General features: G+C 33.1%; 1 protein-coding gene and 1 long non-coding RNA gene across 2 annotated transcripts; one reads left to right on the top strand and one right to left on the bottom strand.

The window, feature by feature from the left end:
- Positions 1 to 868: 868 nt before the first annotated feature.
- Positions 869 to 7,101, bottom strand: LOC137822941 (homeobox protein knotted-1-like LET12). Its single transcript, XM_068627969.1, has 6 exons — positions 5,919 to 7,101; positions 4,099 to 4,219; positions 2,506 to 2,699; positions 2,161 to 2,292; positions 1,678 to 1,814; positions 869 to 1,273 (listed from the first exon to the last, which is right to left on the bottom strand). Exons 1-6 carry the CDS (start codon positions 6,384 to 6,386, stop codon positions 1,234 to 1,236), a joined length of 1,092 nt encoding a protein of 363 aa, XP_068484070.1. The 5' UTR covers positions 6,387 to 7,101; the 3' UTR covers positions 869 to 1,233.
- A 4,462-nt stretch (positions 7,102 to 11,563) lies between these two features.
- On the top strand, positions 11,564 to 13,696 carry LOC137823078 (uncharacterized). The gene is made up of 3 exons (XR_011083054.1): positions 11,564 to 12,492; positions 12,583 to 13,353; positions 13,488 to 13,696. It is a non-coding gene; the product is annotated as an uncharacterized lncRNA (long non-coding RNA).

The raw sequence follows: 13,696 nt of genomic DNA, 5'->3' as shown, positions 1-13,696 counted from the left end.
TGTTCATATGCAATTTATTTTTATTAATGATTACGACTCGAGAAAATATTTATATTTGTTTGTTACATTGTTTTTAACTTACACACATTATTTACCGTCACTGTTTTTCGAATTAAGTCATTAATTGTTATTTTATTTTTAAAAAATTAAATTAAAAAGTTCAAATTTACTCATATTTTTAATAAGGCATTAAAATTATGATAATCACAAATATAATTTTTAATCCTTATAATAATGATCAATTAAATACCGAAATTGATTATTTTCCATCAAACTTATAAAATCATTGAAAAACGTATTTGTCTAATTTTAAAATGGTGGAACATTGACAGCCTAAACAAAATTAACTTACAAGAACTTGAATTTTGATTTATATATTTTCACAGGAAATAAATATACATATAATTTTAAACAAAATATACATGTTTTAAATGTTGACTAAATTTATTATATTGTTTTTAAAATTAAAACTTAATTGTATTTTCAATGTTTGCGTTGCTCGAAGAAAATATTTTGCCTCCACCGCTTGCTTGAGACAAATACTTGCAAGTTGCTTTGTTGTTTGCACTGTTCTTCAAATAAAAAAATTAATTTTTCAAAAGCAATCATCTTTGAATATATATATATATATATATATATATATATATATATATATATAACAATTAAAATTGATTATGAATAACGAATACAACGCACTGAGATTGGGATAAAAAGAATATTACTTTGATGAGAACCACAAATATAAAAGAATCAATTTACAATTTGAATTTGGTTCATACAATTTTAAAATTGATTTGTTTAAAAAAAATATATTTTTATTTTCAATTATGACGAGATGAAAAGTTCTCATCATATCAACAATCAAAACGATCTAACAGTTCTTCGCTTTTTATTAAAAAGCAAAAAGAAAATAAAAACTGTGAAGTGAGGTAAATACATTACAAATACGTATCAGCATACTTTCAAAGATACCCATTGAACCCAATAGATAATGCCTGCAACAATATCAGGTATCAACTCAGCAGCCTCATATACAGCAATACTAGGTTTTTCTGTAATTCAACCAACCAAGTAATTAATCGCTCCCAAATACATGTTGCTATCACAAATTATGCTTTACCATCATATTCCAACACTTCACTTTCATGCTTTTCCCTGTAAGCTCCTCTCTTTTGTTGCATAAACTGAAGAATAGCCAAACATAATATTTTCCCTGTTCAAATCAGTGTCCATTCACATGAAGCTCTGGTTACTTGTTTCACCTGCACCACTACTGCTCACAAGAAACACAACATTCAGCATCTAAATGTATGTTTAGATTACATGATTCACAAAGTATCTCAGCAAACTGTCTATCAAAAAATAAATGAAAAAAACAATCATAGAACCATACAGATCAAACTCCTGTGTTCCAAGATAAGTCTTACAAGTTACAACCACCGGGTCAAAAGATTGTGGGATATGTTTGACATAGTTTCATTATGAGAAATAATCAATTGATTTTTGATGAAGATAAAGCTTGCTTTTACTTTTTTTTCATACTATAACCATAAATTTGTGGGGTAGAGTTTATTAATTATTGTGTGTTATCCAAACAAGATATAAATAATTCCAATTATAATGCATGATGTGCATGATGTGGTGGATACAAAAGAGGCTAATAAACTACGAACTCACCTCTTGCGTTTGCTTTTGGAGCCACTAGAAGACGAAGGATTAGTATGCCAATTCCTTTTCCTTTGATTTATGAACCAGTTATTTATCTGCTTTAGTTGCAAGCCTGTTTCCTGCACCAACCTTGCCTTGTCTTCTTCCTGAAACAACATTCACGAGTGCAACTAAATGTATCAGCAATCATCGATGAGACAAAAGCCCAACAATACCAACAAATACGTATAGATTAATCCTTAGTTAGGTACATTATAATAATCTTATCCTTTTCATAGTTATCTCCTCATCATCATTGGCACTAAAAACTATAAATAACAAAGTTAAAAATGAAGATGGTCCACACATGACTAGACAGCAAATGAGTAATATAAGTTTATTAATATTCTCTACATGCTTTTAAAATACGTTGGAAGATAAGTTTTTCTTTTAAACAAATCTTCTAAAAAACATTAAGTGCAAGCAATGATTGGTGCTAATGTGTAAACTTACCGTTGGATATGGCCATTTGGAATGTGACTGCCACCAAGCTTTTAAAAGGGAAGTGGTGTCACCTGGGAGCTTCCCGGCTCTTCTCTTTCGGAGAATTTCTTCTCTTATGTCCACGATCTTCTCCTTGTAACCCTGTTCGAGATCAAGAAGTTTTGTAAAAAAATTCAAACTCGGCCATTGATAACTACAACACAAAATATTCTCTGATAACATAATACAACCAAGTTTATCCAATTATATATCATGAAAAGTTTTTATGTGTAATTAATATCGATCTCCAACCTTATATAACTTTTTGCTAAAACAATATCACATAGACCAGGTTTTGTATTCCTAATTAACTACCTGTTTTAGCTCATGCTTCAACTCCTGCCTAACACGCTCCATCAAAGATCTTTCAGTTTCGGTGGGAACTAGAGGTCCAAAGCTGAGACTATCAGCGCCGTCCATGCTTCCTTCATATATGTTGGCATTACTCTCAGCCTGGTCTTCTTCATCGTCGGACATTGTTGCACCAGTTCCTTCTCCGGGGGATACACCTGTTCATGCACCATATATATACCTTCATTTTAAATCTTCCATCTATTCTATGCATGCAATGCACCAAATAACTAATGATGGAAAGGATAACACATTCTATACATGGTGTGAATAATGGAATGCTAAAGCTCAAAGATCAATGACATGCTCCTGCATGCATGCTTGGTCCCTCCATCAACCCGCTATAGCATGCAGGGAAAACCCTTACAAGGCTTTTAAGTCTTAATGTGTGTGGTTTAGAAACTTATTAAAACCTTAATTATTTAAATGATAAAGTGAAAGTACTCATTTTAACATTTTTTGTCTAATCAAAGAAATAAAACGTAGAAAAATGTAATATTTTTAGCATGCAGCATTGTTCCTCTAAAAAACCTGGTTGCTAAGATGGTAGTGGACTAACTGGTCAGACCAGTCCAACAGGGAATCAAACGCGAGAGTGGTATTTTTAGTGTAGAAAACTGAGCCTAAAAGCTGGTATGAAATTCGAGTAAACTGGTTCAAAATGGAATGTTGGAAAAGTTTTATCTATTAATCCAAAGCCAATATTGTTCTTCGAATAACGTTTATTTCACACTTTAAAATAGTAAAAAATAACAATATTCAACAGCTTTTTTTAGTAAAATATTATAATAAAATAAAATATATTTTTTTCCAAATAGTTTTGGCAGAGTCTAGGGTTTAGGCAGCATATTGTCTTTTCCTTATTTTTAAGTTTTTTTTATGCAGTTTTTGTACTTGAGTTTCGACATCTTAATACCTCCTTCTTTTACTTATATATTATTTATAAAAAAAATATTATTAAGGATCAGAGATGGATATGATTTTTTTTTTAGCTAAATATTACCTATAAAAAAAATGTTTAATATTGGGTGTCGAAGTAATATAAATAATAACCTTTTTTTGAAAATATTAAACATAAGTTCGAACTAGAAATATATTCAAACAAATATATTTTTACTCATTATTGCCTATGGCATCATGGTAAAATTAAAAAAAAAAAAAACTACAGTATTAATCTTGAACCATTATTTTACCTGGTTTTCAATTATTCATCCAGTTTAAAAACGTTCTTTTAAAGCTTAAGATACGTTTGTTTTATTATTTTTAACATTTATAATTATCATTATCAATATGATATGATGACGGACTTTTATTTATCATTTTTGTTTCCTGAACTTCTTTCTTCCTTTTTCGGATTTAATTTATTCAATCAACTTTTATGCATAACATCATCATATTTTTGTCTTAGTGAAATATACTCATCTCTCTTCCTCTAATTATACTTTTCTTCCACTTTCATCATATACCTTTTTACAAACAAAGAGGGTAACAATTTATAAAGCACACTAACTAACATGGAGGATCCAAACAAAGATTTATGAGATAGTTGAAACGTACCAGTCAAGGTTTGTAGAGATTGCTCCAGCTCCCAACAAGCCATAACAGCTTCCATGGCATGAACACGGACATGTTGTTGCAATTGTTCTTTGAAAGCACAGAGCAGTATAACATAATGCGTCTACAACAAAAACAAGAGCAAAACTTGTAAAGGAGCTTCATGTGAAATAAGCACAAGGTTACGTCCTGAAAACTGAACTCAATCATGGGGAACTAATTAAAAATACCGAAGAAGGGAAAATGGTATATGTTAATTCAACATGTAACTCTCACTAAAAAGTGAATTTTTAAGTCTAATTTAACAAATTTAAAAGATGAAGTTTGTATCTAGTTATATATTATAGTTAGAAGGATAATAAGTGACTTTCTAAGTTTATAATAAACTTCTTTGGATATGATAAACTTTAAATGACTCTGATATTATATTTAGAAGTGGACTTTAAGTCTAATTCAATATTATAAAACTATTTTATTTTATAAAATAAGATTTACACCCATGTTCTAATATTTAATTGATGTAAAATTTACAACAATTCTAATATCTTTTTCTTGTGAGTTACTAACTCACTGGTTGAAGGTACTTGGTGAATATGTCACGATCAATGAAGCTAGCATAGGCATTAATTAAATATTGAAAACATTTTAATACTATAATGCTCATCATCTTTGGTTCTCTTGTGTGAAGTGATTATGAGGTTTGAATATTGAAGGCTGAAAGGAATGAAAGTAGGAATGATTTATGCGTGAACTAATAAATAGATACACCAACTGCTATCCACTGGAAGACAACTATAATAACGACTTAGGTCCCATGGCTTCATTATTTTTTAGTTGGCAAACCAGTAACGTATACAATGGGGAATGGGCGACAAAACATGGTGAGAGCTCCTTCCAGTTGTTATGTGAAAACATATGCTTCTAGAATTTAGTAATTCGTAACCACCACATTAAGTTTTCAGACAAAAAAGAATTAACAAGTGTAACACATGTGTGATTAAGATTCTAGAAGAAGAAAACACTCATTGAATTGAAAGGAATACGATCATGCACCCTTCAATCTCTTTATTACATTACACCAAAACAAATCAGATTCATTTACTCACTACTAGTACAGCCGTCAAATCTGTAGAAGAAATGTTACTTTTTCCCTCCCTCTCTCTCTTGTTTTTTTTTTTTTGTCCATTTCGTGAATTCATACAATCTTGTCACTGTTCTGGTAATCGACATACATTACCCTTTCTTTTATTTTTTTCAAACTGCAGAGAACAAATTCCGGAAAATCAGGACGGGAAGGTCCTCTAAGCTTAGCCGAATAAACAGTAAAATTTTAAAAAATGTATATGGAAAAGATTGAAACACAAAAGAGCTGACCTTTGCCATTAAGAAAGAGCATTTATAAACTTCGTCAACAAAAAATAAATATACAATAAACAAAGAGATAAAAAAAAGAACTAAAATAAGCAGAAGATGATTAATGCACTCAAGTGGGAGATTAAAATAGTACCCTCTTGGAAGATATTACTAAATTTATTACATGAAGCCATTAATTATTAATAATAGCTGAATGCTAGCTGAATGACATTAGTGAAAGCATCAGAAATTCACACAACCCAAAAGCAGCTGAGTTTGGAAAAGAAAGAAACAAGAACCAAAAGGAAACAAACACGCTCTCATATCAAATGATTAAACTCGTTGGAAAGTGGATTAGCGGAACAGAAAACAAAAACATTAATCATAGAGTAGGGTTGATAGTTGATTATGATGAAGTTATAAGCAAGCAAACAATTATAGGTTTTGAGAGAGAGAGGAAGCAAATTAACCATGAATTGATCGAGCTCTTTGTCATCGACGACGCCGTTTCCGAGGCTAGAGTACTTATCAACGACTCGCTGAGACTGCTGAAGCTGCGCGTCGATCCGTGGAAGCTGGTCAACGGGCGTGGCGATCCTCAGGCACGAGATGTGAGCTGATAGGAGTTGATCGTAAAGCGGGTGTCCCAGAATGTCCGCTTTGTATTCCGCCAAATCGTCCGGTTCCGAGTTGCTCTCCGTCCGGTTCCGATCTATGCCCCCCCGAACGTCGTCGTTTTGCTGCGCCGTACCCGACTCCGGCTGCAGGTGGAGGAAATTCTGCTGCCGAAGCGTCGCCGCGTTGCTGCCGTTCAGCCACGTGGGTGCTCCGCCGGAGAGCGGCAGCAGGCGCTGCATGTCTCTGCCCTGACCCATCTGCTGCTCCTCCGTGAACGACTGAAACGTGATTTCATGTGCCAGATGGTCGTGAAAAGCCATTATTTTTGGATGCCCAATTGCTTAATCTCGTGTTCTCTTTCACTGCATCTCCCAGTCCCAGGACGTTCAATTGAATTTCATGACAGTGAAAACGCAGCTTGAAGCATCAGAGAGGAGTGGTTAGAAGAAGAAGAAGAAAAAGGGATTTGGTGTGGGGGGAAGACTTTTCGAAGTTTTGACGCGAAGACCGAGGCAGAGGGTGAGAGAGAGAGGGAGAGGATCGAGGGTGGGATTGGTGATAACGTGGAAGGATTTGTGGTGCCACCTTATTGGAGATTTTGGTGTAATAAGACAAGGTTTGATGAATGATGTTGGAGGCAGCTAATAACTACACAATAATTATAATTATTTTATTAATTGTTTAACTATGGCAATAGAATAATCCTATTTGGAGTTTGGTGTTAGGAAATGGTTGGGAGAGAGGACACAGTGTGCCGACGTGTTGTCTTGTTTTTTTTTTGTTTTGTTTTGAGATGGAGAAAGATATGTTTCAAAATTATTATAATTGAAAGATGCGTGTGTTTGAGAAGAAATGAAACAGTCCTAAATCCTAAGTCGCACTGCAGAAAAGAATGATAATAAAAAAAAGGAAAAAAAAAGAGAAACGGGTAAGACAAGGTACTAGGTGGTGTTTAGGTAGAGCATAGGGTGGCAAATAGGTGATGGTAGGTGCATTGTAGGGATTGGCGCGAGATTAGAAAATAGTAAGCAATCCAAGAATTATAGGTACACCAAAGGACCCTTTATTTATTGGGAACTCACAACTTACTTTTTCACTCACCTTCTTCCTCTACATTCTCTTACCACAAAAATCACCAACAACACACACAAGAAAATACTACATTCAAAATCGACTCCTTTCTTTAAATTTTGGTCATTCAAAAATGGTTAAGAAAACACATACAAAATATAAAATAAGAAGATAGTAATAATATCTACATAGGAAGTTATATGTAATATAGATATAAGGACCCTTTTTATATTGGTTATTATACAAGCATTTTTTTAGATTGGAAAGAAAATATCTCTTTAGTAATTATTTTTGCCAAAAATTTAGTTTGGTTTTTTCAATTAATTTTTCTAACAAAAAAATGTTGATATTTTAAATATATATCAAGGCTTGAGTTTAGGGAAAAAAAATCACTTTATACTCAAATCTGTTATTTTTCTATTATACCAATTTTAAAACTAAATCAATCATTCACACTCCACCCTTTAAACATATAATAAGTTATCTTTTAACTATTGTTATATCTATAATGTGAGGATGATTTTTATTTAATCTAGGATAATAGTTGTTTTTAAATGTCATTATATATACTAATTAAGAACTGTCTATGGTTTTTACATTGTACAAGATGAAGTTGATTTAAATAGTTTGTCTTTATGTTTCTTTGATTTTCCTATGTTCCTCTTTCTTGATCATTCTCCCTTAAGCCTTTACCATTAGGACTAAGATAGTTCTTGTGGTAGGTACACATTAGAATTGCCCTAGTTGTTCATTGCCTCTACCATTCATTGTATCCTTGCTATTTGAAATCTTCATTAATTGCATTGTGACCACTACTACTCTCATTGGATTGGATTGATTATCTTTTTGTTCCTAGATTCTCTTCTGCTCTTTCTCATGTTTATTTTAATCATTTTTAAGTTCAGTTTCCATTATGAGAAGATATGTAGTCAATAAATATATTTTAATTGTATTGATATTTTTTTATTGATTATTTTTTAAATGCATTGATATTGAATTTGGTGTTTGTATTTATACTGTTATATATAAAATAAATAAATTTAAATAAAAATATGAAAATATAATGAAGATTATTTTCAAAAATATCATCATATATAGTATATATAATCACGGTTCTATGTATATTCAAATCATAGTTGAAAATCTAAAATTTCAATAACATATTAAATAAGAACAATTCCAATTCCAAAATCCTGTGTAAAAGATTCTAATATTGAATATTAATGTGTTAGTTTTAAATTTGCAGCATCAAGAATAGTATGAGAAGTATTATTTATCTTCGTTATGAGTGTGAGTTTCACAAATTTATCTTTAAAGAGTGTTTTAATGCATTAATATATAGAATTGTTTTTTAAATACATTTAAGTGAAATAAGACTTGTTCTCCTAAGAGGGGCTCTGAGACAGTAGTATAGTATCCTTCTTTCATTCATTCGGGCTTTGATTTTCGGTTAGAAGGGCACCTGCAAAAGATTCTCCAATGTTGAAGTAAATGTTCGATATTTTGATGCAATAAATATTGTTATAATGACGTATATTTGTCTTGTTTGTAGTATCTAATGGATCATTGGTGCTCACATTACCTAATTTTTATGTGATTTATTTACGATTAATACATACTTTAATAAATACGCTTATCCTTGTATTGTACATATAATTTTGATACTTCACCGCCTAAAACTTAGAAATTTATTAGACCAAAAGTGTTTTCTTTTATTAGTTTATGTATTCTAATCATTTTAAAATTCCTAGAAACATATATAAATATACCAATTATTAATAATTTAAAAAATCGATTGTATGTTTTTTTTCATTTGTCTGTCATTTTTTTTTTCATTTTTCTCAAATACTCTTAAAATTCAATTTATTGATCACATATTCTTTTACATCTTATTTATTTTCGTTCTACCAACCACAACAATAAAAATAAAATAGAAAAAAATATTGTGCTCACTCCAAAAGTTATTTACTATTCAAAATGTATCTTTCATATACATTCTCCAATTATATAGTTCAATTAAGCAACAACTCAAACTAATTATTGATATGAAAATTTCAGAATGAATTAAATATTTGAATAATCATTTGATATTCTCAATTAATTCAATCAACATTTACACTTTACATTCATTATCAGATAATTTTATGTTTATCATCCATGCCAAATAATTTTACATGTTTGTTTTTCCAGAACTTGAAAAGACCCTTTCTTTTTTCTCTTTTTTTTCATTTATTTCACAAAAAATTAAACGAAATCTTAAACTTTAAACCATCTAAACATAAAGAGTGCATTCACTAACTTAATCTTTGAATTGGTAAATACACTATTAAACAAAATATTAATCACAAAAAAAATGTCAATCAACATTTTTTCTCATTTTTTAAAAATACAAATATATTATTATTTTCATTTTGAGGAAATTGAAAAAAAGTGGGTGAAAGGTGTTTGTTAATTTATAACAATGGGAGAATCATTATTGTGTGAGTGTTTGGTAGGGTAGAGAAAAACCGTAAAAAAAGGAAGAGAATTATACTTCTATCTTTGGTAGAAAGAGAAGAAGAAGAAGAAAAACTAATCTGTAAACCTTTTATATTTCTTTTTATCATATATTTCTATAAAATTATATAAGTTTTATGTTTTTTTTTTTATTTGTGACTTGCTTTTACTTTACTTAACAACTAATCATTCCATGATTATTTTTTCTTAAAAAACGAGAGAGCATTATTCTGGGCAGAAGGCCGAAACGAACGTATGAGAGGAGTAGTAGCAGTAGTTTGGGCTAGGCACTACCCAACCCGAAAACGACGTGAGCACCCAGGAACGACACGTGTCCTAAGGAGGTTTCATGGACCACAACATAGTACTGCACAAGATTTAGGAGTGCGGGCCAAAGGGGTTGTGAGGTAGAGGGTGGTGGGGCTGGAACCGAACAGAACACAGAACAGAAGACAGAACAAAGCACAGAACAGAAAACAGAGAAGAGTGCAGATGAGCACAGTGAATGAAGATGCGTGGTGAACAGAGAAGGAAGGAAGGAAGAGGTGCCGGCGGCTGAAGCAATTTGTTGGACAGAGAGAGAGTGATAGAGAAAGGGAGACAGAGGTCACGCGGAACTGTTTGGTGGTCCCGAACCCTGCGTTTGGGTTAAAACAAAAACATAAAAGAAGGAATTGGGATTGGGATTGGGATTGGCGTGTTCTTGGGTGAGAGTGGTCCACTCAACTTTCACTTCCAATGCCCCATACTTGTACAAATCTCCTACTACTACTCCTCAACTAATCATTCACCTTTTTCTTTTCATTCTTCTCAATAATCCTTAATACTAACATGCTCTTTTTTCACTGTCACTTTTCTTTTCTTTTAAATTTAACAAAATCAATATATATATAAACTTTTTCTCTCCAAGTTCAAATTAGCTAATCATAAATTTCAAATTATAAAGAAATTTATGTCTTGTTTCATTTTTACCTTTCTAAACTGCTCAACTACACATGTAATATATTAAAAAGTGAAAATATAATATTTTTCAAATAAAATATTTGTATTTATAATAATATATAACGATATAGATTTTCTTAGTAATCGTTCTTTTTTCTTGTAACTTTTTTTAAGTATACATATTTTTTTAATTAATATATTTTAATTTTAAAATTATGAGAAGAGACATTTCGTCATTTTCTTATTAAATTGTTATTCCCAATACAAGCATGATTTTTATATTTGAGAAACCACCAAGTTATCCCACAAGAAATAAATAGAGGCTACTTCTTCGTAATAAATCGATAGGGTTAAAACAGAGACCAACTTAAAGAAACGTTGTCCTGAGGAAATTTTGAAAAAGAGTGTTACGATGAGGGATGAAGGGTAGTAAAAGATGCAGGTAAGGAAAACCACTACGAGAAAGAACTAACTAAAGATATGAAAATTCTAACAATATTATTCTCTGTCTCCTCTGAATACACAGATACATTTTATAATATCCTTGTCAGCTAATAACTATGAGACAGCTGTAACTTTTAACAGAAAACATAACAAAATTGTGACAACTCATTTCCTTCTAGATGAAATCTCTGAACCTTATAAGTTTTTCTCTATTTCAAATGGGCCTTGATGTTTTGGGCTTGTCCATTCCCTCTTGTGAAAGAACCTTGTCCTCAAGGTTGGTGGATGGGCCTACAGGGAAGGGCGGTACTGTTATGGTCATAAAAAGGAAACTTAATCATGTTGTGGGTGGTTGGGTAGGAGTGGAGATTGGGCATTGAGTTATGGTCTTTGGGATGTGTATTTCGTTGGGCTCATTGATTAGGTGGATAAAGGGAAAAGTAGGTGGCTGATGTGGGAATTTAATATTGTTCTTAAGTGTGCTCAGCGTGTGGATTTCGGTCGGTCCAATGGTTGGTTGGATTGAAGGCAAGAGATTGGGTTGCTGTGTGAAGGTCATATTGGGAAGAAGTGTGCTACTTGTGTGGATGGGAGACATAGCATTTGGGTTTAGAAACTTCTAGATGGGAAAAACATTTGGACAGTGAGATATAGTTGGATGCTTAGTTATGTTTTCAGAAGCATGTGGGCCAAAGTGGTATACAATTGGATATTTAATTGAGTTTGCAGAAGCATGTGGGTCCATTGTCATTAGTGCAAGTGAAGGTGGGATTTGGAACGTCGATGAAAGTCGTGTGTCCTTAAATGCTAAAACTACAGGGGAGTTAGGTGAGTTCGTGGTTAAAGAGTTATGTGGTGTAGTTGGGGTATCAGAGCTTACTTCTTCGTTTGGAATGAGAGTGGGGAGATTGTGTGCTGGTGGGGGTGGGATTTCCAAATCTTGCGTGTAGTGGAAGGATGGGGGAGGAGTTTGACCGTGATAGGGTTTATGTAGTTATATGTAGAAAATTGGGTGAATGTGTAAGAATGGTGGTAGGAGGAGTTCATAGGCCACTTCGCTGATGTGATGCTTAGTGGGGTATGGCAGAAAAATCTTTGTGAGAGCTTGTAGTGAGTTTTGGAAGTGAGTGAAACTTAGTGGTAAGCTTGACGACAGAGAAGAACCCAATCGTTTACTTCGAAAGTGTGGTGGTGTCGTGACCGGTTGGCTATCTGCGCCATTCTTTGTTGGGTTTGTGTCAATGTATCTTTCAATTGGTGAAGCATTTGTGTGCGGTCATGTAGTGTCATTTTCAAATTTGGTTTTATGGTGGTTCCTGGAACGTAGTTTGACATTGTGTGTGATGGTCGTTCGTACAAGGATTGAAACGAAGATGTCTTGATAGCGGAATGGTATGAAGAATTGTACCAAAACTCAATGAGATGCAAGTATTAGTACCACGTTCTTGGATTTTTGCTGGTTAAACATCTGAGGTAAAGTTTTAAACTTTGATTGACAATCTCTGTTTGTCCATCTGTCTGAGGGTGATACGCAATACTGAACTTCAACTTTGTACCTTGCAGGTGAAACAATTCCTTCCAAAAACGGCTTTGGAAAACAGGATCATGATCAGAAATAATGGACTTGGGAACTCCATGTAACCTGCAAATCTCAATAGAAAAACGGTTAGCTAGTTGGGTGTGTTGAAGGACGTAGGAAGAGCAATGAAGTGGAATGATTTGGAGAGCCTATCACAGATTACCTAGATGACTCTGTGTCCATAAGACGAAGGTAAGTGGGCGATGAAATTTGTAGTTAGTTCTTCCCATAATTTATTTGGTAGGGGTATGGGTTGGAGTAATCACAAATGTTTTTGATTTATGGGCTTGTTGTGTTGGCGGGGAAGACATTGTTTGATGTATGATTTGGTGTCACGGTACATGCCTGGCCAGAAGAGTGAGGCAGCAAGTCGAGCCATGGTGGCTTTAATACCGAAGTGGCCTGCTGTGGGTGAGGCGTGTAACTCAGGGATTATGGTGAAGTGCAACCTGTCAATGGAAGGAACATATAGGCTTTGGCCATGGTACAAGAGTTCCTGATGGAAACTGTAGGACGTTTTATGTAAAGAAATTAATTTGCGCACTTCTTCTTCTCATTGGATTGTCTTATAATACTATTGTAATTCTTTGACAATGTTTGGGATTGGGGAGGATATGGCAAGAAAATGGGATTTGGGAGGTCGGGATAAGAAATCAACAGCTTGATTGTGGCGGCCTGGACGGTAGATGATGTCAAAGTTGTACCCTAGCAGTTTGGTGACCCATTTTTGTTGTTCCGGCGTGTGACATGCATTGGTAAGTAGCCCTTTGAGACTTTGTTGATCTGTTATAATTTTGAAGTGAGTACCAATGAGGTAATGACGCCATTTTTCATTACTTCTATTATAGCTAGCATTTCTCTGACATAGACTGAACTAGCTTGCTTTCAGGACAAAGTTTTTTGTTGAAGAACATGATGGGATGTCCGTCTTGGGACAGCACGACGCCAATGGCTATGTTGGAAACATTAATTTCAACAATGAAATGAATGGAAAAATTTGGGAGACTTAACACTGGAGTGGTAGTTAGGACATTTTTCATTTGTATGAAAGCTTTTTGTGTATTTGTATTCCACGTAAACTTTGATTATTTTAGTAAA

The sequence above is a fragment of the Phaseolus vulgaris genome, chromosome 9 (assembly GCF_000499845.2).
Source record: "Phaseolus vulgaris cultivar G19833 chromosome 9, P. vulgaris v2.0, whole genome shotgun sequence".
NCBI classification, from domain to species: domain Eukaryota; kingdom Viridiplantae; phylum Streptophyta; class Magnoliopsida; order Fabales; family Fabaceae; genus Phaseolus; species Phaseolus vulgaris.
The sequence above is the reverse complement of the archived record's forward strand: the minus strand, read 5'-3'. Positions and strand labels throughout refer to the sequence as shown.

Excerpts from the sequence above, each read along its gene's own strand:
- LOC137822941 (XM_068627969.1), bottom strand. The coding sequence starts at position 6,386 with ATGGCTTTTCACGACCATCTGGCACATGAAATCACGTTTCAGTCGTTC. Across the intron at positions 4,220-5,918 it reads AAGAGCTCGATCAATTCATG|ACGCATTATGTTATACTGCT; the intron begins GTTAATTTGCTT and ends TTTTTGTTGTAG. Across the intron at positions 2,293-2,505 it reads TGAAGCATGAGCTAAAACAG|GGTTACAAGGAGAAGATCGT; the intron begins GTAGTTAATTAG and ends GATCTCGAACAG.